Below are 25959 nucleotides of genomic sequence, written 5' to 3' on the forward strand. Positions count from 1 at the left end.
TATATTTACTGAATGACTCAAAATGTATCTTCTTTTGTAAAAACTTATCTGTATTGAATAAAGCCCCTATCCATATTTTTTTTTAATGAAATTGTTATAGTTATTAAAATTTTAACTTTTGTTGATTTATATTATTAAATGATTTAAGATATAAAAAAAATAAAATAGACCACAAAGAAAATCATTTAAATGTTTTGTTTTTGAAAATTTATCTCAATCAGAACATTATACATTTAAAATTAAACTGTATTGTTTTGTAGAACATTGGAGTTATGCTTATCAGAAGTTTCCAAATGCCAGTATTTTATTGGAATCCTAGGGGAACGATATGGGTATATGCCTGATAAATACACAGTTCCAGATACACCTGAATATGACTGGGTGAAACATTACCCTCAAGGGGCCTCAGTGACAGAATTAGAAATGCATTTAGGAGTGTTGATGCATCCTGCACAGAAACAGGACAAAGCTGTGATGATGATCAGGAACAATAATTTTATTAAGTAAGTACAAATTTGGCAGTTTTCTACTCTCTGGTCAGAGGTGTCTCTTTGATACATTTTCCATTTTCATTCTCAATTTTACAAGTAAATGCATAGGTATTTACTGAAAAATGTGCTGTCCAAACTGAACCCTAAACTACAAACTTGAATTATTTGAACTTTTGTAGTAGGACACATCTTGAATATTCCTTAATACTTTAACCCAGGTAAATGAACACCTGTCTATTCCCAATGCTATCTTCAGTCTTTCACAGTAATGAGTATATTTCAATTCACCGTTTCAAAATCTTCAGAACTATTGGTGATTTCTTTATTTAAAATTGAGAATGGAAATGGGGAATGTACCAAAGAGACAACAACCCAACCATAGAGCAGACAACAGCAGAAGGTCACCAACAGGTCTTCAATATTTGTACCCCAAAATGAAAATAATGTCACATCATTGGTTGAATTTTCATTGTTTGCAGGGATTTTACCCAATCACATATTTGAAAATATTACCAAAAATGTATTGGATTTGAAACCGCAAATTACTTAGTGGAGAATTTTCCACATTCAAATTACAAAGCAATCATTGGAGCTTAACATGATGTGTCATTTATATCTCCATTTTTCAGCTATGCATTATGAGAAATAACATCCAAAATGTTTTATGTAACAATAAAAAATGAGTTGCTTAACATGTTATAATAAAATCATTGAGCCAATCAGGAAAAGCCTAATACAAAGTAAAGATACAGTTAAGATACATATGGAACAATTAACCCTAAAACACATGAATGTTTGTCAAAGCATGGTCTTATATTTTGTAAAATTCCCTGTTACATTTGATTTCAGAGATGTACCAAAAGAATTCCTATCAGATTTTGTAGCAGAAAATCCAGAAGCTGAAAGCAAGATGGCTACCCTAAAGAATAGGGTCAAGAATTCACCTCTGGAAGTTATTGAAGGGTAAGTATTTCATGTAAATGTTCTAAGAAAGATACAGCTAGGGCTACATATGCACATGAGATTTGAATAAAATAAGTGTTTTGAGCTATTCCATATATGATTCAAACAATTAGCAGAAAATGACTGTACCAGAGATATTTCATGTTGACACATGAGTGCTGAATACTGGGTTGGTGGTACCCTTGAGAAAAAAATGTCTTCCAGTAGTGACATACATTGACCCAGTGGTTGTAAAAACTCATCAAAGATCCCTTTATTAACTTGTGTGAAATATAGCTTAGATCATTTATACATGAGAATAGAAAAATACAATTGTTTTAAATAATTCAGCAGTCAGTTTCCTTGTTAGTGGTTGTCTTTTGTGATATATCAATATTGTTAATCAGATTATAATATAATCAGGCACCCTTTAAATAATTACTAAATTACATGCCTAATTATAACCTTCTTGTACTACTTCCTTTATTCTTATTACATAAATTAATATTATCCAACTTTGTAGATATGACTGTAAATGGGGAGGATCTGTTGATGGGAAGCCCATAGTTTCAGGACTAGAGAAGTTTGCCATGCCAATAATTAACTCTGTGTGGAATTCTGTCAGGAAGCAATGCCCGGATGAGGTAAGACAATTTTTGCAATCTTTGCTTTGACAACACAGTCAGCACAAAATTAAACAAGGCCATTAAACACTAGATAGTATGCAAAGGACTGAGTATCAAAAACCTCACAAAAACCAGGGGTATTCCCAGTGCTATGGAAATGTTGGCATATCCTGATTCAACTGTGAGTCTGTGACACCCATTGTGTTACTCTAATGAAATATGTTGAGAAGAGGTAAAATCTTTAAAAGAAATTGAGAACGTAAACAATCCAGAAATGGAAATAAACAGAAATGATTTTAAAAATGATCATGTTAAATCTGTCAAACATGGAATATTAACATTTATTGTTAGGAAATAAGTGTGATTTTTATACAACATACAATCTTAAATTTTATAAATAAAACCTTTGCACAACTTCGTATTATATATAAAAAAACAACAACGATTAAACAGAAACATTCAGGCAATTAAATTGCTGCCTTTTATTACAGGATGCCATGTTGGATGAAACAACCCATGCCACAAAACAACATGAGGCAATGGTAGAGAACCACAGAGCTAGATTTATTGGGAGGAAAACTCTGATCAAGGAATGTCTCAAAAAAATGTCAGAAATGACATCTGGTGGTGTTATATCACTGACAGGAAAACCAGGCACAGGAAAATCAGCCCTTTTGGTAAGAATTGTGTTTTTTTAGTTCATGCTAAGTCAATTCTAAATTTATAGTGATTATTGTGTCTTATCGTGCATTATTTTTTTTTTTGGTTCAAATTTGAATTGTAAAAAGGTGCCATTTGTTATCTACATATCCATTCCATATTTCAACTAGATGAAGAAATTTCAAAGTTCAGATTGCTATTATTATGTCTGTTACCTTGTAGGCTTCACTGGTGACATCTTACAAAGACTCATCCCAGTGTGATAGTCCAGCCAACATCTTGGTCCATATATCTGGAGCAGCCCCAGGGTCTACAAATATCCTGGCCACTCTAAGGAGACTATGTTATGAAATAAGAAGACAATTTGGACTGACAACTGATATTCCTGAAGATTTTAAGTAAGTTTTTATTTTGAAATACAGCTTCAAATGACCCTAGGTTACTGTGGATTCATTATTTTCGGGGATTTTGTTGGTACAGGTGAACCTTGAATTTAAATATTCAACGAATAACAAATTTTTCATTGGCTTGTTTGCAGACTTTGGCAGAACAAGGAAATTATATGTCCACGAAAATGTAAGTTTTGTTCAATCCACGAAAATTGGTACTCACGAAAATAAAAGAATCCACAGTATCTTGTAAAAGGGAGTATTAGTGTTTTCCTAAGAAACAAGTAGTACATTAGGTAGCTTTCTAGTTTACCATATTGGCCATCTTATCTTTTCAATTGTAAAGTAATAACTGTGAACTTTACATGCCCTCTGTTGCCATAAATTTTTTAAAATCAGTTTGTTTTTCATGAATTCTAGAAAAACACTGTATTGGTAAGACTATTATGAAATAAGTCCAATGGACTCTTAAAATTGACTTATAGTTAAGGAACTGTTTTCTTCAAATTGAAAACTCAGTAGAACTATTTAAGAATTAAATAACTTTTAAGAATCTTATAGATAATGTAAAGTTACACCAATTGCAATGTATTCATTATTGCAATAGTGGTGAGGGGATAGATTTTGAAATGCAGCATTGTCTTTAAATGTGATAATAAATCTCTTTTTTGTTTGGTCATTGTTGATTAATCTTAATAAGACATGGTCATCTTTTTTTCTTTTTTTTTTTTTTTGGGGGGGGGGGGAGGGGGAGGAGGAAAATTTGAATAAGTTCTAGAAACACTAAATGAAATGAAATTGAATGTTATTAGAGCTATATTATCTTTTTAGAAATATAACACAGAAGTTTGGTGAGATGCTGACTGAAGCTGGATCTCTATCTGGTTCCCCAGTGGTCATATTCATGGATGGTTTAGACTTGATGGAGAACACACTTCTGCCAAGTACAATGGATTGGCTGCCTAATCCTGTACCAAAGGTATGTGGTCCATAGTGTAGACTGGTTCCTCAGTCCCTTTTCATTTGTTGTACCAGGTATATAAGGGAAGGTAAATCAGATAATCATTCATGTTCCCCTAAACATTTGAAATAAACTTTCCTACTTTTAAAGATAAGCAGTCTAAACATCATATATGGCATAATTTAGATGTTGAAGTATTTTTATGCCCCACCTACGATAGTAGAGGGGCATTATGTTTTCTGGTCTGTGCGTCCGTTCGCTTCAGGTTAAAGTTTTTGGTCAAGGTAGTTTTTGAAGAAGTTGAAGTCCAATCAACTTGAAACTTAGTACACATGTTCCCCATGATATGATCTTTCTAATTGTAATGCCAAATTATAGTTTTGACCCCAATTTCATGGTCCCCTGAACATAGAAAATGATAGTGCAAAGTTCAGGTTAAAGTTTTTGGTCAAGGTAGTTTTTGATAAAGTTAAAGTTACATCAACTTGAAACTTAGTACACATGTTCCCTATGATATGATCTTTGTAATTATAATTCCAAATTATAAGTTTGACCCCAATTTCACGGTCCACTGAACATAGAAAATGATAGTGTGAGTGGGGCATCCGTGTACTATGGACACATTCTTGTTCATTATGGTTTTACAAGTATACTCTTTAGTATATTTGGTAACATTGATTATAGTTTTTGTAATAGCTTGTTCACAGTTCTGAATGATCAGTTCTCAATAGCTTATGTCATCAAAATAGACTGTAACACTATTCATTTATTCTTTTTGTTACTGGAAAATAATGCTAAGCTGTTTGAAGTTTCAAAATCTTTTTTTAATTTTAGAATGTAATATTTGTGATAACTGCATTGGAGGATGGAAAATTCAACAGTTCTTTGAAAAGACTTGGAGCCCTCAATTTAAGTGTTGGTCCATTAGACATGTGGGACAAAGCTGATGTTGTCAGGAACAACTTGGCTGTACACAGAAAGGCTTTAGATGAATCACCATTTAACAACCAGGTAAAACTTAGAAGTCAATAAATTTTTAGAGGTTTTGAAGAACATGGTCACTTCTAAAAAAATTAACTCTCTGGAACTATTAAAAGAGAAATGATATTAAATTTGTTTTCACTGATTTCACTGAAAATATTTAAAATGAAATGAGGGTTCATAAAGATCCTTATCTTGATATAGATATCTGTTTTTTTCCCTTAATACATCTTGATTTAGTATGAAAATAATATAACATGATTTCTTTTCTTTTTTCTTCAGATGAAGTTATTGCTCTCAAAGAGGGAAGGAGCAAATCCTCTTTTCTTGAAGCTTGCATGTGAAGAACTCAGAGTATTTGGAGTGTTTGAAAGGGTATGTTCAAAAATATAACTATCTTGGAAATGCTGCATAATTATAATTCAATCAAATATAAGTTAAAGTGTGCAAGATTTTATTTCAGAAAATTATTCAGTCGCAATTTTTGCAATGATAAAAACATTGCATAATGTCTAAATTTACCAGACTCTTTTCCTAATTTGAAAAAAAGCATGAATTTGGCTAACAGTTTAGTGAATAAGTAGTGAGAAGAAGATTTGTGCCCTACTGTTTTTAACTCAGAGCTTTTAAATTTCTAATGTAGTAAAAGTGACATGGTGTGTAACATAATTTATGCTTAATGACACAAACTCCTTACATAGACTTGACAAGATAAAGGAACAGAGCTTTTTATGGAAGCATTTGCTAAAAATAATGTGTGGAAAGGGAAAATGTATTTACATAACAATTTTGATAAATGACAGACTAAAAATCAAAATGACATTAGAGAGGTTATCTCCAGAAAAAATGTCATAACAAAAATGTCGATTATTAAATATTTTACAATTATAAATAAGCTAATGATTACATGAAATCTTTGACAGATTACCAATAAGCTGAAATCCCTGCCACATACCACTCCAGCACTATTACAAGAAGTACTATCCAGAATAGAATCAGACTTAGGACTTGACCTAGTTTCTACAGCAATTTCATTGTTAGTCTGTTCAAGAAATGGTAAGTTTTAAAAAAGAATTGTAAACCTTTAAGTTGAGTTTTAGATACTTTTATCCATATATACACAGTTGTGTAACAGATATTTTAAAAGTTGGATATGCCAAATGACAAACACTGTTTGTATTAGATGTGTAATCTAAAGTTGTGTTGCATTAGATCTTGATGATGGTAATTCATAATGTATTTTTAAAGTTCCCTATAAGCACATAACTACTTTTCAGAAAAAAAACAAGATTGTGCATTACTTTTAGTGCACATCCAAATTTTATTAGTGTAATAGGCTGACTAAAATATATATATAAAAATAAGAAGGTGTGGTAGATTTGCTAATGATACAACATAAAAAAATCCTGATGGAAAACTTAACAAGCCAGCCAGTTTCCCTGATACTAGAGTTTATAATAGACTTTTATTTTTGGTAGATATAGATATACTGTGTTAACTATTGTTTTATTTTCAGGAATACAAGTAGAAGAATTACATGACTTACTGAGTATTCATGACATCTTAACAAATGATAAATTCAAAATGGACGATATAAGAAACATTAAATTGACACCCGAACAGATGTTACCAGCTGCTGTGTTTGGGCACTTGAGGAGGTCCCTAGAGACATTTCTGAACCCAACTGATAGTTGGTGAGTCTTCTATATTTTTTTAAAGGTGTAACGTTCAAGACAATGATTTGCTAAATTCTTTGCCCTAATGTCTTGAGATGTCAGTAACTCCTGAAATGACTGTTTTATTTTTTGACGGATTGATAGCTGTAAATGTTCACTAATCACCAAATTTTTTCATGGACAAGCAGCCCTTCTGTAGCCATCACATGAACAACTTGCCCGTTTCGAGTGCCTTATTTTACCACCATGTTTTATTGTGTGCAATTTTTGTGTAATTTTTCAACTGTTTTCTATAGTGTTGTGAAGGTTGTTTTGTCTATTTTGTCCTTTTGGTTGTGTTGTCTGTTCTTTAACTTAAATGTGTAACTGCCTCCTTGTATATTCTTATGTTTTATTATAACAGGAACAGTAGATTAACACTGGCTCATAAAGACATAGAGGCTGCAGTGAGACAGAGGTACATGAAGGGTTCTTCAGACTTGGAAACTAAATATCATTCTTTACTGGCAGGTAAGTACATAAAAATAATTTTCAGTGTGAAAGGTTATTATTTCTATGTAACTGAACAGCAAGAAAAACAGAAAAATTAATAGAAAAATCCAATTTGAATCATTGTCCTTGGCTAAAAAATCCCCAGTATTTGGACATATGAATGTTTCTGTGACACTGATACATTTATCTACTTTTTTTTTGACACAAAGAACACTTGTTCTTTAAATTGAAAAGTGATGCATAGATCTAAACTTTTTATTTTGTATTTTGATAGGTTACTTCTTTCAACTAGCTGATCCAGGCAAAACCAATAGTTTCAGCGGAAATAATCCTAGAGCCTTTACAGAATTGCCATTCCATTTGGTGAGTGTGTATTTTATACATGCAGCAAAAGAATGTGCTTTATTGCAGTTACCTTGTCTGTTTGACTTTCTGTTAGTTCATCCAACAATTATAACATAATTTTTCAAGTCAGAATATAGCCCAAAATTGTAACAATACTTGATGCATCTCAGCCTTTGAATGCAATGATAGACATGCAATTGACTTACTTAGGCGACCACAATGGTAAAGCCACAGTAATGTGATGAGTTGTAATATGTTAGCATTTTTCACATACTGTAGATTCATTTATTTTCGTGGGTATCAATTTTCGTGGTTTAAGTAAAACTTGCATATTCGTGGATATTTATTTTCCTGGTTTTGGCAAAGTCTACATACATGCCGTCAGAAAATTGGCATTTCGTTAAATATTTAAATTTGTGGTTCCCCTGTACCCACGAAATCCACGATATTGGTATCCAATGAATATTAATGAATCCACAGTATTGCTTCTTGTTTTCCTATCCTTTAATTTTCAGTATTTAGAATATACTAAAAAAAATCTTCATACATTTCAAAGTACTTTGACAATGATGAGTTGTAACATGTGAGCAGAATTGCTAGTAACCTACTTCCTGCTTGCCATTAGTTTCAATTTTGATTATGGGTCATGCTTAGAAAAACATCAAATGCCATCTTGTATAATTTAAAATGGTTATTAACAATTAAGATTTGCTACTCACTCTCAAAATTAATTTTACATTAAATTTTCTTAACACATAAAAAAAGAAAAACCTGTTTAAAAATATGAGATCATACTCTCATTAAGTTTAAACATATTTATTTATAGTGGATTTGGAAACAAGTTTTTTCAACTTATATTACCGGTAATCCCTTTCCTCTTTGCTGGTGCGAGAGTTCTGCCTTGTAGCAGCATTAGCCTGCTCTTTTTCGATATCTACAAGGATGTCTTTAATGTGGGTTGTTGTCGCTTTGACACATTCCCCATTTCCTTTCTCAATTTTAAGAGATATGACTTTCTCATAACACGGGTCAGCCATTTGTCGTCCCCTTCCGACGGACTGTCATCATTTCCTCAAGACCATACTCGCAAATGGTGTCAAGGGAGAGTCGAAAATTAAGTCCCTGGATACTCTCATTTCAGTCTGCCACAAGTGAATAGAGATGAAAATGAAAGTACACTGTTTTAACACTATGATATTTAAAATGTATTGTATAACAATATTTTGCTGAACTTTTGATCAAACTTTTCTTCTTATATTATAGGTTTATTGTGGTGAATTTAAAGAGCTACAACGTTTACTTTGTAATCTGAATTTTATACATGCCAAATGTCAGCTAGGATTGGCTACACAGTTAATGGACGACTATCAAGATAAAGGTAAAGAAAACTAAATTTGATCATAAAAGTCAGAGAGAAAACAGACATATTAGGTCTCTAAACACAATAGTTCTATTTAGGATATAACTGTATTGTATTTTAAGCTCCGACGGCATCAATTGGGGATTTGATGGTCGCAAATTAAGTTTACTGGCGACGCATTAGCAGAGACAGTAAACGAGTATTTGCGACCATCAAATCCCCAATTGATGCCGTCGGAGCTTAAAATACAATATTGTTATCTCCATTCTAATGAAACTGACAGAAAACAACGTTAAAACATGTATTTAAAATCTGTCATATGCCGTCTGCGCTTGCGCGTACATCCCATAGCATCAATTGTCAATTGATGCCATGTAAGAAAGTGACGTTATCCAATCAAAATGAACGTTACAAACGTTGTTCCATTAGAATGGTTGTCATTAACTAATTGCTCATTCTTTACCCTAAATATCTGATCTGAATTTGTGCCTTGTGATATTGATAGAGACTAATTATCCATGTAGTTTGCTGATAATTTATATTGAAACAGTTGATATCTTGCTGTCCTGTATGAATTTTGAATTGAAAGAAATGTTTAAGTTAACTCAACTGATTTTTTTCTTTTAGAACACAGGGTGCTTTTATGTTGATTCATTTAAAATCTTTGTGGGATACCAATTTTTATGAAATTTCATGGGACTAATTGAACGTATGTAAACTGTTCATGGCGTTATAGGCAGACTTTGGCAAATTTATGCAATATAATCTCCATGAAAATATATATTTTCCTCATCCATGAAAATGAATACCCATGATAATAGATTAATCTACACTAGGCATCTTTCTGTAATTTGATTTGATTCATTTTGATATCCAAATCTATCTTCCATTTAGTAACATGTTTTGATTGTTTTCAGCACTGACAAACAAAACATCAGAGAGAGAACAGAACAAAATGATGAATGTGGAGGAAGTCAAACAATACAAAATGTTTGTTTCCAGACAGATACATGTATTAAATGGGTAGGTAGATTATTTATCTGGGGTGATCCCTTTAGATAAATGTGAGAGGGTAGGAAAGGGATATTTAAATTAGAAGATGTGGTATGATTGCCAATGAGACAATTCTCCACAAGAGACCAAAATGACACAGAAATCAACAACTATAGGTCACTGTATGGCCTTCAAAAAGGAGAAAAGCCATACCCTGTAGTCAGCTATAAAAATCCCCATTATGACAAATGTTAAACAATTCAAACCAGAAAAAAAAGATTATTTTTGGACATGGTCCTTGGTCATTTTGATCATTTAAAGATTCATGGACATTGTATATTGGTTGATGAGGGGGTTGCATTTGAAAGCCAATTTTCAACGCTCACACTGTTGTCCATCCAAAAAGTATTCATCAGTTTAAACCTTTAAAAAATCTGTTTCTCATGGACAAATCAGCTGATGGTAACAAAACCTTACTAAGGCCATCAGATGCAGTGTGGATTAAGTACTTGATGTTTTCATATATTGCTTGTTACTGTATTTCAGATATCCTGCATTGACTTGGCAGCAAGCTATCAATGAGCCAGACACATCTAGAGTTCACAAGGATGCCATTGATAGTGGAGAAGTGACCAAGGGTCAGGGATACATAGCATGGAATAACAAACCTAACACCACAGATCCATGTTATATGACCATCAGTAATTTGCCTCAGGTAATGTTAAACTGGGCTATTGACTTTAAAGTTCAATTTCCTAAATCGTTTTGGTGTCCCTGATATCTTTAGTATTGTTGTGCTTGGATCGATACTATTTTTTTGGGAAACTTTGATAAATCTTTTGTCTAGGAAGTTTTCATAAGCTTGTTAACCATTAGTCAAAACTCAGAAATTACTTTTGAATGCAAGGTCTACCACATGTATTATTATCGCATGTTTCTCAAGAGCTGTAAATCAGAGCTTCCTGAAATTGTGTATCATGTATGCTTTGAATAATCATTTGATAATCAATTATCAAGTGAAATTGAAGCCCTGTACAGGTGATTATCAATTATATGAATTTGTGATCAGCATTTTTAGATTTTTTAAAAATTTGTATATTATTTTTTACAGCCAGTGACTTGTGTAGCTGTATCCAAAGATAGCAAATACTTTGCCTGTGGTGGAATGGACTGTATGGTTAGACTGTATGATTTCAATACTGGAAAGGTAAAGAAGGTTTTGTTAAAAAGAATAAAACTAAAGGAGCTGTGAGGTATATATCGATGAGAAAGAAACCAAATAATACACACACAAAAAAATCCAACGAAGACATCTTTATAGGGAGATATGGTCTTCAGCAATATGTAAAGTTGTATAGAAAAATACCTATTTGTTTGGGACTGTAACTCTATGATGTGGATAGGTAGAAGTCTTGATTTTTGGCCAGAATTGTGGTAAAATCTTATAAAAGGTCAAAGTATTGGATAAGCATATATCCCAACCATTACCATTTTTCCGTAATTTTTCCGATTTGGCGATTAAAACTACGCTATTACGATCAAAGTTGAATAGTTACATATTCCCAGTCATTGAGTTCAATTTTGTAAAACGCGAATTTTTATCATTACCTTTCCGACCTGGTCCGGTATTTAGAAAATGCCAATGTAATGCATATGGCTTCTCAGGAGTTATCAACCTATGTTTTGATAACTAACTGACTTTCAAAGAGCCAAACTTGCATTTTATGAAGTAGCTTTCCCCCTTTCTCTACTTCTCTTTGACATAACGAAAATGTACGAGTGGAGAACGTCCGAACAATTAATGAATGGAATACATACTACAGTTAACATGTTGAATGAAACATGTTAGTGCACATCACTTTGCAACCACTAATCAGTAATTTTTTTGGTAAATGCACATTTTTGAATAATTACTGAAAACTTTTCAAAATTACGTAAAATTTGATAGATTCTTACTGATAGTATCAAAAGGGGTTTGGCATCTATGGATAAGTTAAGAATCCACGGGTAAGATTTGCAAGTATAGACCCAAGAAAATACTGTTTTAAACATTTATCATATATTTAGTAGAATACATATATATGTTGTTTTAATTTTAAACTTTAGAAGACTTGCTACTTACTTTGTTGTTTTTAGGAGCTCCATACATTTAGAGGTCATGCTAATGCTATCTCCAGTGTATATTTTGTTGGGCAGTCTATGTTATGTAGTGCTGGATTAGACAATCTATTTACTATTCTCTATTTATTGTTTTTTAGGAGCTCCATACATTTAGAGGTCATGCTAATGCTATTACCAGTGTATGTTTTGTTGGACAGTCCATGTTATGTAGTGCTGGATTAGACAATGCTGTCAGTGTTTGGCATATAGACCAAGGTCACAGGTATATACAAATATCATCTTGATTTTAAGATAGTTTTGATTATTTGAAGATTGTTTCAAATACAATGTCCAATATCTTTTGGACTTCATATGTACAATCTTAAATTTAATAATTAGGAAATCAATTACATGTTAATAAATTACATTTTATGGTCTCAAAAATATCTGTGAATTATCGGGACTGAAATAATGAGATTCCTATAAAGCAACATCCTTTTTAAATTTGTCCATTCTACTGTATATGTTATCCGTTTGAATCTATGAATATGTTGTCCAAAATTTTCAGACAGTTTTTAAAGTAATAATGTTTGCTATGCCTATGATATTCATGTCATTTAAATTATCATAGAATCAATCATGTTCTAAATACATTAACATATTTCATATTTAAAAATGATTGTCTGCATGCGGTCTCTACCCTTGCAAAGTTGAAAATATTTAGCGATATATTTTGATTTGTATAAAATTATGTTGAATAAAGAGGGAAAATATTGTTGAATTTTGACTTCTAGAAATGTGTTTTTTTTGTAGGATACATGTTTTGAGTCAGCACAATAAAAGAGTACAGTCAGTTGCCTCAGACAAGGCTGGAAAATTCATTGCATCAGCTTCATGGGATTGTACTGTCAAAGTATGGAACGCTGTTAAAGGGGACAGATCTTGTGAATTGTTGGTTGGAAGGTAAGAAAAAATTTAAATCTTGGACTCTTCACAAATATTTGATAAAGATTTATGATAGGTTGATTGGAATATAAAGAAAGAGAGACAAAAAATACCATTATATCATAAGTGGTTAATAAACTGACAAAGCCATGGCAAAAAATGAAAAAAAGACAAACAGACAAATAACAGTACATGAAACACAACATAGAAAACTAAAGATGAGCAACATGAACCCCAGGCAACAAAAAAAAACTGGTAGTGATCTCAAGTGATGTATAAAAACATTTGTGAAAATTTAGATAGAAATGGTAAATCAGAAAAAAGTATTCACAAAAATAAGTTGGTTAACAGTGTAACATTTCAAATTTGAATTTCTACCATGCTGAATATACGTTGATTCTTGTGTCAATTTCAGCCAAGTGAACTGTGTTGACTTCCACCCAGAAGGTCAGCTGATCGTTACAGGAAGTTGGGATGCAACAATAAAGATCTGGGATATATTCCACAGAAAGAGAAAAGCAGTATGTATTGTTTTGGATATTTAAGGATGTGTTTCCATGTTTACAGGAATCTTGTATAAAGATAAACCAGGTGTTCAATGGAAACATAGTTAAAACATTGTGGGGTACTTTAGATAATTTGAAGACTTTTACATTTAGGGTCCCTGTAAGGTTTAGGGTTCAATTATGGTTAAGGTAAGGTAAGGTTTTGTTGTAGGTCCGGGTAGTTTAAGGGTTATAGGTATGGTCAGTCCAAATTAAGTAAGGGCAAGTTTGATATAGCTATATATTGGTTGGAATTCCTGAGGTAATATAAGACTTTTTTTGGTTTGAGTTTATGTTTGAGAGAATAAAGGCATCTGCAAAATGTGCCTTTTCTCCCATTTTCCTCTCAAATGCAAGAATTTATATTTAGACTACATTTTGACAGTGCCTACTAAGGATTTTGTAGATAGGGAGTATAATTGTGCATAATGGTAGAAATACAGGTGAGCACAGTGATTAAAATATGTTTTGACGATTTTAAGCCACAATGTAAACAAAAATGGACTGATTACAATCATGATAAGACAATTACATACTTTCAACTCTTATTTATCTATAATTCTGACCTTTAATCACATATTAGACTCAGTCTAAGGATTATTAAGATAAATTATAGTACTCAATCATGGTTACTCAAATCCATTGAACTATTGAATAGTTTGTGACCTGATGTGAATCAACTGTACAATGCACTAATGAAGAAAGTAATCTTTATGAACTTTTTTAGGATAACTTAATCCTTCATAGAATTATAAAAAGTCTGTACTTGTTCAAAATTAAATATTAGATACTAGTCCTTTACATTTTCTTCTTTCAGGTGTTGCGTGGACACAAGACATCAGTAAGGGATGTAGCTTATTCTCCATCAGGACGTCACATTGCCTCAGCCTCCTTAGATGGTGATGTTAAACTATGGTCAGCCTTCAACGGAACACAGGTAAACAATAGCTTACATTTGTGTTCATGTATAAATGAATGGATTTGAAGCCATTCGGAAGGTCAAATTGACCTTAAATCAAATATATTTCAAAATATCTCAAAGTTACGTAAAGTGACAGGAAGGCATGGTGTCCATCTTTTATTTTCCTGCGATAGATGAGTTATCAATTGAACAATCTCTAAATGTAATACATTTCTAGTCCAGAATATGCATGAAATATCTGCTACTGCAAAAAACAGCCAATATTTAATTTTGCTTGAGCCAGTGGATTCCACAAAAACAACAAAAAATGTCCTAATCAGGAAATGTTATCTGGTATAAAACTTTTACTCTGTGTAAAAAAGATGCTTTACTTTCCCAATGATATATCTCATAGCCTCCTGAAATGTTATGTACTCTCTTTATGAAATATTGTTTGACTTTCTCCAGGTTGGTAATATCCAGGGTCACTCATTACCTATCAACAAACTGACGTTCTCTCCATCCGGTAAAGAATTGATTACAGTTAGTGATGACCATAAAGTCAAGGTAAGGATATGTGTATTTTATTAGTTTATATAAATAAGGGTTAAATGTCTATGGAGACAGCAACCCAACAATAAGTGTTAACCTAGACCTAATATTATGAAGTCAACAAATGTTTTTTTTTAAGCAAAGTGAGAAAAGTCTTTACAGAAATTGTTCTATATTAGATTATTAATGTCCCATTTGTAAGCTTCAATTTGAAATGTTTCTATCTGAACTTTTTAAGGGGGTATTTTATTTGATAGTGTGGATGGGGTAAAATTGTATTATCTTATTAATTGAACTCTAGTTGTTGTGTCATATTCTGCAAACAATCCAAAATGAATTTTGGTATTTGGTCTAATGGAGTAATGCATTCACTTTATTTGGTGGTTCATCAATGCATAAACAAAACCATAAGAAGTAGCATTCTGCTAATGATTATGAACATACAGTGGGTATATTTCAGAAACCTATGTTGTTGTTGATGTTGGCCCATATTTAGATGCATCCTGTAGAATTTACTCTAACAGGGAAAAAAACAATAATATGTGATATTTTTGATTTAAAGGTATGGTCTGGTAACCTTGGTAAACCAGTGCAATGTATTGGTCAGGAGGAACATGGAGCTGCCATGTCGGTAGCTCTTCACCCAGATTGTGATGTTGTATTTGTTGGATATCACAGTGGAAATATCAGAGCTTTTGATGTTATGACAGGTAAAATTGAAATCTTATTTTAAGGGTGAGGGACAAGTTACAAAAGCAACAGAAAATATGTCCACTATCATTCCTCAGCAACGTATATGCTAATATAAAGCCAAAACAAATCAAACAGCAACGTATTAATCAAAATCAGACAATTTTTATAATCACCTGATGGAGGAAAATTAAAGTTGTCATGAAGTAAATAAAAAATTGTCACCCTTGGTTGGTGAATTAACAAGTATGTCAAAAGTAACCTTACAAATGTCATCAATATGTGATACCAGTCAGAAGAATTTCACTTTTTTAAGTTGAAAAAAAAGTCATGATTTCGTTATTTAAAAGAAAAATAAAGGGTATAGGGTATCCATTCATGACTCAAAATCAGTTGATGCACAGCAAAAATCACATAAAAAGCTAAGGAACAGCACCTTTTTTGTGGAAAAAAATCATAATTTTGTTATTTATCTATTTTAATTGTAGGATGGGAAATATTTGACAAGAAGCTCCATACGGCATCAGTAAGGTGTATCAAGTATGTGGGAGATGGTATGGTAGCAGCAGGATCAGATGATAATACAATGACTGTAAGTAGGAATTGTAACAAAATATAATGCAGAAACAGTGAAATGGAGGGAGAATTCAGGAGGTAAAAAATGTACCACAATCTGTTAATAATTCTATGTCATTAACACAGACATATTGTTCGAAAAAGTTGCTCAAAACAACAGTAGTAAAACCATTCCTTAATTTTGACTCTAATGGTAACTGGTACTGACAAATCATTATAGGAATTTTAATATAAAAAAAGATGATGTGATATAATTGCCAATGAGATAACTGTCCACCAGAAACATAATGAAGTTGATATTAGCAACTGAAGGTCAAGTCCATATTTTTCTAGAATTTTAGATGGTTGACAAAACCTCTTGAATATGCATGACATATTTGCAACTAGACCTTTTAATGGGGTGAACAGTCATTGAGATAATGATAAGGGGTGAGTAAGAACCAGCTGGTGGTAAAGTGCTTTTGGCTCAAATCTTAATGGACTAGGATTGAAAGTTTCACAGTCCAAGGTTTATGGTGCTTTCCAGGAACTCCTGCTTCCTCCACCAAAAAAATCTGGCACAACAATATAGCCAAGGTTCCTGAGATTGGTTTTAATATCCAATAATCAATCACATATATAACCTTTCATAATTTTTTTTACGTTTTCCATTTTTCATTTGCTAGAAGAAGTTTGACGGGTATAATCAAATAGTTATGTTATTTCAGATTACAAGTACAAAAGAATCTTTAGGAGGTTTGAGACTGACAACTTTTACCAAACCTGTATTGTGTGTAGCACTTACCAAAACACTGATGGCTGTAGGATCAGAAGATTTTACGTGTACATTGTTTCCAGCACCGAAGGAAAAAGATTTGTCAAAGAAGTAAGCATTTAACGAAAAAATTGGAAGGGGTAGGAGTTCTAAAATAGTGTGCTGTCAATTAAAAAATAACTAACATTTGTTTAATGCTAAAAATGTTAATTTGAGTCCTGTTTTCTGTTGTTTATTTTCATGAATATGTATCCAGAATATCATTTATACAGCTTTTGCCATGATTTTCAAGGTTTATGTAATTGTTAACCCTAATACAAGCATACATTGCTAGTCTTATTTAAACGTGTTCATTTGATAAAGGCAAACTTCCTCAAAGAAAGTGTTGAATGTAGAGGTATTATAAACATCTCTTCCTCATCTCTTATTCATTTTTTATGGAGGGGCCTTTGCTAGGTGTCCTAGTTGTAAAACTATTTTATCATAGCCAGTCATCACTGAGTCTGAGTTTTGAATTTCACACATGCAAATGCTTGAATTCTTGATACTTTGAATAATTAAATTCTTTTTTGTGACAAGTGAACTGTTTACGTAATTATATTTATTTATTTATTTATTATTGCAGAAATAAGCTCAAAGTGTATTCCACTTTAACAGGCCATGTAGGACCAGTAACCAGCTGTACATTTAACAGTGAAGGCTCATTATTGGCAACAGCAAGTAGGGATGCAGTAAGTTTTAAAGAAAACTTAAATTAACTTGATAAACCTTCAGCAGCAAATTATATAACAGTTTAATATAAAACTTTAAATTGTATCATCCATAAATATTTTATATAAATATACCGGTATATTATATTATAACTTTTCACAAGCATCTGTATTTAAAAATATAAAATAAGGAAAGGTAATAAGATTGTTGTAAATATTTTATATATATTTCATATTATAACTCTTCAAATGCATCTGTATTTTGAAATATAAAATAAAATAATGTGATACGATTGATTGAAACAACTATCCCCAGAGACCAAATGATGTGAATGTAAGGATCTAAAAGTCACCATACACCTTTCAGAAATGAGCATGGCTGGTTAATATAGAAAGCTATAAAAGTTCAATGAACAAAATCTGTATGGATAAAAATATTTAACATTTAATAATTATTTATTTAATATAATGTTCATCTCTTTTCTATCAGAGTATAAGAATTTACCAGGTGACCTGGGAACAAGAGCCACTTCTAATGAATGTCCTGAGTGATTGTCATAAAGACTGGATAACTGGATGTCAGTGGTCAAATATAGCTGACTTCATAGTAAGTATTACAAAGATTAAAGGCCCATATGTAAGGTCACAAATTCTTTAAGTGTAAATTTATTGCTTCTGGTACTCAAAGACAGTTGTTTTACCCTGTCTTCTTAGTCATCATGGTTCAAGAAACTTTGAAAGTTTTGCATAGATTACATGTGATTTTAGTGTTGCTATTTTAATTTTAACATTTGTATTATACTACCAAAATTGTATACAGGCAAGATTGTTTAGACATATCTCTGTTTCTTTAATTCTTTCTCGATTTGTACCTTTCCTGACCCGTTGATTATTATTGATCTTAATGGCGACCATGTCATATGACGTCACATAGAAAGAACACATTTTTTCCAGATCATTTGAAAAAGAATGAAATAGGTTTGCCTGCATATTGTTTAAAAATCATTAAAGAAACAGATTCCATTACCAAATCTTGTGTAATACGATATTTATCCAGTCTTGACAGTTAAATTCTAAATATTTAAAATGCTCTGCAAGCATGACGCTTTTAATTTGAAAATTTAAAAAGTTGATTATAGTCACAACTATGACAAAAACAGTTGTGTATATGGAAAAAAATTGGATGCAATTGGAAAAGTCCAAATGTAAACAACAGTACTAAGCCTGGATTGTTGTTTCAGGTAATAATTCTTTGATGGCTACCGTAGAAAGGGGTGTATAGTCCGCGGTTTTTTACCCTGGGAATGAAATTGATGGAAGGGGTGCGGACTATGCAGTACTATAGAATTTCATGACATTTTTTTTCCATGTTGGGATACGATGTTGAACGAGGTTTGGCAAGGTTAACAGAAACATCATGTGTTGTCAATGTTATAATGTATTCTTGACAACTCTTTGTATTATTTAGAAATAAAATAAACAATCTAACTGTATTCTTGACTACTCTTTGTTATTTTTTTTTAATAAAATAAACAATCTAACAGTGTTGACTTAGTAATTTGCATAAAAATGTTGACTTAGTAATTTGCATAAAAATCAGCCTTTGATCGAATGTCCGCTTTGTTTCGGATTTGGTCAATTTTGTGTTATTGCTTCTTAACAGTGTACCTGAATCCTGAATATCAATGAAAGATGAACCCTTCAATGGTAAAACCATAATAGTCAAGTTGAAACCTAGTTAAATCTTCCCAAGATCGATTTTGTTTAATGTTATTCGCGTGTGTACAGTATAAGTAAACCATGATGCGCCATTTTGAAAATGTGTGATTAAAGTATCAAAAGTTTTTGTATTCCGACTTTTTGTGTTTAATTCTTAATTTATCCACGTAAATAAATCAAGACCTAACATTTTTTAATTGTAAATTGTAACCATTAATACTGAAAGAGTAAACCTGAAAGAAGTGGAATTTTGTATACGAAACTATATTTCCAGGTGAAAGGTCACATTGTGCAGGTGTGTCGTCTTACATGAATGAGTTTACGGGTTTGTGTGTAAAGCAATTAATTACCCATGTCAACTTTGACAAGTGATAAATGTTATTCAATAACCTGAGGCAGTTCTTCAAATCAATAAAAGAAATGATAAGATTAAAGAGTTTTAACATTTTAATGAGTTCTAATCAATTTTTAAACATTAAACATCAAACTTTCGAATTTAAATGTTTGATCTTTAATTTTCTTTTGTTTAATAGCATACCAAATATTTATTTTTAGAATTTTAAACAGTTTATTGGCTTGGGAAGCTACCACTTTCAATGTTATCAAAAGTGATAACGCTGATAGTTAAATGTACATGATTGAATTAATCAACATTTATTACATGAATACAGTTCTTACTTTCATTGTTTGGGACTTTAAATTAATTAGTAATGAATGATAGTCTGAAAGACGATTTAATTGAGCAATTAAACAGAATCTTTTGAAAACTTTTAAAATAGATTAAATACATATTTTTTTAAGTCTTCTTTTACAAACTGATCATAATTTTATATTAATCATCGATCTTTTAACAACAATGATTACTGTGTTGCCAGTCTTTAACAAAGATTAAAAACATATCTTTAAAGATCCCATTCAAAAACTTATCATAAGTTTTAAGTGACTATCGATCTTTTCAACAACAATACTTACTATATTGCCGATCTCGGCAAAAAAAATAAATATAAAAAATACGCAAATTCGGCATTTTCTGTCATTGTTCGCGGACCCGATCTTGTCAAAAGTTGCCGTGGACTATACAAGCGAACTAGACTTTTTCCTCGATATTTGGGGATAAAGAGGGGGTGCGGACTATACACAAATGCGGACAATACACGGCCGTATACGGTGTGTTTATTAATAAAATAAAATTCAGATAAAAAATGAGACAAATGTCTAAATCAATTGTTTTAGATCAAATCAGTGAACTATTTTTATACATTATAAAAAAAATTACCACTAATATTTCTATTTTTAGGTGACTTCTTCAGTTGATTTCAACTTAAAGGTTTGGGATACTGCCACAGGAACAGAGAAATCTACACTAACTGGTCACATGGCTGGAATTAATGCTATATCCTATAGTGTAAGTCATTAAAATAAGGAATCAAAATATGTAGGGAATTTGTTTGAACTCAATCAATATGTTGAGCAAACTAAAATGTTCTTTTTTCTTTTCTTAAGTACTACTGTACAGTATGACTTCATATTTAGTCAGTCTGTTAGCAGGTGGTAAGTTGTTATAACACAAACAGTACCAAGTTTCCTGCACCAGATGCACATTTTGACAATCAATGTCTCTTCAGGGATGCACAAGGTAGGGTGTGAGCCTATACCTGTTTTCGTATACTTTAAGAAGACATGGGCATGCTTTGCATAGTAAATTTATGCCTTTTTTTGATTTTATAACTTGATTATTGTTCAGCAAACTATTCAAAAGGCAGTTGTGTAATCAACTCATTTTGCAGTTTTCGAACCAGTGAGCAAAAATTAACTTTTTGATATATTTTCACATCCATTGCTCATCAACTTCCTTTTTACTGAAAACTTTAAATATTGAAAGATTGGGTATTACAAATGAGGAATCATTCATCATTGAACTGTTTGTCTTACAGTATGGTTGTATAGTGTCCTGCAGTAGTGATGGTGCTGTCAAAGTATGGTCACAGAAAGGTACAGAGATAACAACATTGTATGGACATACACAGAGAGTAAATGGATGTGATATGATTGTCAAAACTAGCAAGGATGACACTGAAGAGGAAGAAGATGGTAAATATATTAATGCTTATGATTGTCCTGGCCTTGTGATCATATAACTGTGGAGCATGATTATTGTACCAAAGACTGAGAAATACTGGATTTGATGTTGTGAGCACATATTTTGTACTGAGTAAAGTTTTATGATCTTAAAGACGTTTTCTTTCAAAATTCAGGAATCTTTGCATTCATTTATTATTTAAATTGTTGAGCAAAAGTGTGTGGTTAATGATTGTGGTTTTAGGAAATACTAAATACAAATAATGTCACCAGTGTTCAAAATACAAGTTTTAATTTTTGCAAAACTATAAATCATGTTGCACTTTTTGCAATAACAAAAACATCACACAAATTTCTAAATTAATTAACAGTATTGTAATATAAATAAAAAACAAGATAAAAAGAATTGTACTGTACTTTTATTTTTCATTTGGGTATAAATACCTTTTTTTCTTCCATTCTTTAAAAACTATATTTTTCAAATATAACAGTCTATTGTTTATGGCACTGAATTATATAAGCACAAATATAGATGTTGTCATGACACAAGTGCAGGCAATATTTTTATAAAGATATAAAGATCATTTGAAATTAATTAATGCTTAATTTCACTGAAACCACTTTATCGTGTCACCGGACAGTGTTCAGCTGGACTTATTCAGGGATTTCAACTGTCATCTTCTTACTTCATTTGTGTCACACATTGTCAATAGAAATCTCATTGAAAACCATCTAACAGAATTTCTTCAAACTTGCACAAAATTCACTACATGACATAAATTGTAATGAATACCAATTTTTTTTTTTAAAGATGCAAACAGATCCTGGGCAGATATGGTAGAAACAGCAGAGGCTGCTAAGAAGGCTAAGAAATCAAAACGTCCAGGTGTAAAGATGGATGATGTTCTGGTAGCTACTTGTGGAGATGATGGTACAGTCAGGGTCTGGCAACCATTGCAGGTAAGATAGCATGCAATTCGTGTGTTATTGTGGATTGTAAAGATGTTCAGGTTTCATTAAGCAGATTTGGTTCCTTATTCAGAGTATCAATTGAGATTTGTATCAAAGGTTTATGTCAGGAATATCTTGAATGAATTGAAAATTGGTGTGGATCATCTATTTTATGGCCACACAACAAAGTTTTCAAGGCAATACAGTTTTACCCTTATCTGTCATTCAGTCATTCTGCAACAAACAGTTATACAGACTTTTTTCTAAAGGACATCACATATTAAGCTGATTTTTTAGTATGTAAGTATGCTATGATAAGTTACAGATGGAGTTCATATTTGGTTCTGCTCCGCTGATTTTTTCCAAAATTATGGGCTTATGAATTTGAAAATTTCCATTCCCTAAAATCGGCATCAAGTTTTTATGCCAGCAGGGCCATATGTGTTGTTCAGACACGTTACTTCTCATGGTTTTGATTGGGTTTTGTATTATCCACAGCTTAGATCAAGTGTTTATTATTTATAATAGCTTGTAACTGTTTGTCTGTACACCTGTATTATTTGTTTTTTAGGCAAATGAGCTTGCCAGTATGTCAGGACACGATGACAGAGTACTCAGTGTATCATCTGACGCACAGGGAAAATTGTGTACAAGCAGTCTTGACAAGTCTGTCCGTCTGTGGGCTCCTGAGTTGTCAACAACACCATCAGATGCAGGGCATAACGGTTCAGTAACATTTGTCAGTTGTATAGACAATGGAGCAGGTTTATTGACTGGAAGCAGGTATGAGATCAGCATAGATTGAAATAGAAAAAATAAAATAAATACACAAGACTACAATCCAATAAAATACTTGACTTCTTTTACTCCCATTGTTGAGTGCATTATAATACACAGCACTCAGCCAGTTGTTTTTTTAAATGGTTTAAACTCCATTAGTGTAAAAATGTCTTGTGCAAAAAAAGGATTTTTAGGTACTATAATTTAAAGCTAATTCATTATAATATCACAATATTGGTAGCACTATTGTTGACCTCACCGATGACAGGATTCTTTTTACAAAGAAGACTTAAAAGTATATAGAGTTACCATATTTCTATCCTCACAATAATCGCATTGACTGACAGTCTCTTTTCCTTTATAAAGTAGACAATAATATATAGTATTGTTAATGAAGTTTTTCTTTCTGTTTGATATTGTTTATTTCTGTTGAAGGGATGGTGTTGTCAAGTTCTGGAGTATAAACAATGGTGTATTTGTTTGTGAGAGAACAATGAAGGTAAAGTTATCTTATTGTTATCTTTTTTCATGTGCATAACTTACTTTTAAAAACAGGTACAAATCAAATGTTCTTTATTGAATAAAGTTTTATCTATTTCCTAATACAGCTTGTAAAACCTCAAAATAATTCAAAGGATTCTTTTTTAATTTATGTTTTTTTTTTAAATCATGCCACATATTTTTTCAATTTTTGTTTTGACTGATTCATGAAAAAGTTTAGTCATCTAGTTTAATTGTATGCTGATAATTTGTTATGATTTTCATTAGTAATTATATATTATTTCATTTGTCACTGACAGGTATCCAAGTATTCTGTTACAGCTGTTTTATTCCAAATTGACAATAATATGATAACAGCAGGTGAAGATGGACAAATTGTTTCTTGGTCTGTCACAAGAGAAGGCATGAACATTAAAAGGTATGTCTAACAATGATGTAATTCTATGTAGACACCATATCATCAGATTTCTATTTTATCCTAGTCTGTTATTTAGTTATTTCCCTTTGCAATAGTTAAACAAGAACATAGCGCCAAGTAAACCATTATCATCCCTTTGTGTCAACTGTTTTTTCTGTAATTTAACAATTTAACTTATCATCGCTTCTGAAGCTACATGGGCAACTTTACCTAAAAATAGTAAGGAATTTTTAGAAGGTATTCTAAAAATGTAAAGTATCATTTAATGAAATGAAAATATGTACAACAGAGAAAATCTTAAAATTCTGATTGCTACATTTAAAAAATCTTCTCGACTGATACTACTGATACCACAAGGTAAAATGTTTTGAAAGCTTATGGAATTCACTAAAATACAAAAATATCTGTAGCTTGAATCAAGTATTTATTTTACCTGACATCAAATTCAGCCTCCTAGGAACCCTAAGTTTATCATACCTGCATGTATTGATCTAGTGTACGTTATGTAGTTCAATGGGCAGCAATAGTAAGTTTGTTTTGGTTAAAGAATTTGCAATTTGTACTCCTAATTTTTTTCATGAAAAAGATGGCTGGTTTCACAGAAAGAATCATAATCAACAAACAAAAACTACTACAAAAATCGGTCTAAAAGTTCTAAATGCATAAGCTTCAGAATTAAGAATTATATACAGATTCTATTTTCAATCATTTAAGTTGACCATTAAACTGTGTATAGAACAAAGAACTTTGCTATGCTAATGTCTATAAATGAAATATGAATTTTGACTTTTATTTCAGGGTTGAGAAATCCACTGTAACAGAAAGCGGGTCAACACCTGTGACTTGTCTGCTACAATCTACATCAGGTCACTTCTTCTCTGGTAATTGGAAAGGGGAAGTAACTGTATATAAGGTCAACAAACAGGTTGGGAGGTAAGGTTCAGATTATTGGGTTAAAACAGAAATTTTAATTACTGTAGAACCATTATTATAAATTGGAAAGCAATTTTCATGGTTTTGGTGGGTGCATGTGAATAGCAAATTAGGTTGTATGCAGACTATGGCAAAAACCATGAAATCACCTATCTACAAAAAGGCAAATTTTCCACAATCCACAAAAATTGGTACCCTTAAAAATAAATGAATCCACAAATGAAAATGTCAATTACACAGTAACCAAACAATAATAAACATACCCAAACAAATGATTTTTTTAAGCTTACACCTTGATAATGCTATGTTCTACTATAAAGTTTGATAACAGCTTTTTTTTCCATTGTCTTTTATTTTAATACCCTAACCAAAGTTTCATGTGAATATATGAATCATCTTGTCCATCTATTTGTCCATGTTCCTTCTGTCAATCATACATGTGCCTTGTAAGTGCATCTTCTAAGCAAATAGACATATATTGATGGAAAAAAAATTCACACGCTTGTAAAATGCTATCAGAAGATGAGCAAATATTGCAATCTTCCATAAAAGACTACAGTTGCAGTAACTATTTCTGTTTTCATTATATAAAGTTGGAGCCTCAGTGGTTTAGAGGTTGTGATTTCTAACCCTGCTTTGGTAAAATGGATTCGACTATAATCTTTATTGCAGGGTTTCCCCTGGGTCAATTATTTTTTTCGCCACCTCTTTCGCCAAAACAATATATTTTTCGCCAAGTAACATAAATATATTTTTCCTGTTGTGCCCTTTTGTACTAAGAAGTAATTTTTACAACAAAACAAAAGCTTTTATCACTTGAAATTGATCCCTCATTTCATGTGTAGTCATTACAATGAAGGGTTACTCTCATTCGAGGGGTTGTTCCCAG

At 31.8% G+C, this 25959-nt stretch overlaps 1 protein-coding gene across 2 annotated transcripts in view; it reads left to right on the forward strand.

Moving 5' to 3' along the window:
* Positions 1–25959, forward strand: part of LOC139520426 (telomerase protein component 1-like) — a 52184-nt gene that overhangs the window by 22285 nt on the left and 3940 nt on the right. For both annotated transcript variants that reach the window (XM_071313024.1, XM_071313025.1), the window contains exons 20-52: positions 261–503; positions 1341–1454; positions 1957–2077; positions 2551–2736; positions 2942–3117; positions 3940–4087; positions 4904–5080; positions 5333–5425; positions 5974–6106; positions 6567–6744; positions 7130–7236; positions 7493–7581; positions 8827–8941; positions 9841–9946; positions 10463–10631; positions 11028–11123; positions 12175–12299; positions 12830–12979; positions 13377–13482; positions 14324–14443; positions 14876–14974; positions 15522–15669; positions 16138–16241; positions 16933–17090; positions 17605–17710; positions 18180–18296; positions 20706–20813; positions 21343–21499; positions 22299–22447; positions 23010–23221; positions 23654–23717; positions 24019–24137; positions 24936–25070. In XM_071313024.1, the coding sequence (XP_071169125.1) occupies positions 261–503; positions 1341–1454; positions 1957–2077; positions 2551–2736; positions 2942–3117; positions 3940–4087; positions 4904–5080; positions 5333–5425; positions 5974–6106; positions 6567–6744; positions 7130–7236; positions 7493–7581; positions 8827–8941; positions 9841–9946; positions 10463–10631; positions 11028–11123; positions 12175–12299; positions 12830–12979; positions 13377–13482; positions 14324–14443; positions 14876–14974; positions 15522–15669; positions 16138–16241; positions 16933–17090; positions 17605–17710; positions 18180–18296; positions 20706–20813; positions 21343–21499; positions 22299–22447; positions 23010–23221; positions 23654–23717; positions 24019–24137; positions 24936–25070 (4428 nt within the window). The remainder of the gene's footprint in view (positions 1–260; positions 504–1340; positions 1455–1956; positions 2078–2550; positions 2737–2941; positions 3118–3939; positions 4088–4903; positions 5081–5332; positions 5426–5973; positions 6107–6566; positions 6745–7129; positions 7237–7492; positions 7582–8826; positions 8942–9840; positions 9947–10462; positions 10632–11027; positions 11124–12174; positions 12300–12829; positions 12980–13376; positions 13483–14323; positions 14444–14875; positions 14975–15521; positions 15670–16137; positions 16242–16932; positions 17091–17604; positions 17711–18179; positions 18297–20705; positions 20814–21342; positions 21500–22298; positions 22448–23009; positions 23222–23653; positions 23718–24018; positions 24138–24935; positions 25071–25959) is intronic.

The sequence above is a fragment of the Mytilus edulis genome, chromosome 4, assembly GCF_963676685.1.
Source record: "Mytilus edulis chromosome 4, xbMytEdul2.2, whole genome shotgun sequence".
Classification (NCBI taxonomy): Eukaryota; Metazoa; Mollusca; class Bivalvia; order Mytilida; family Mytilidae; genus Mytilus; species Mytilus edulis.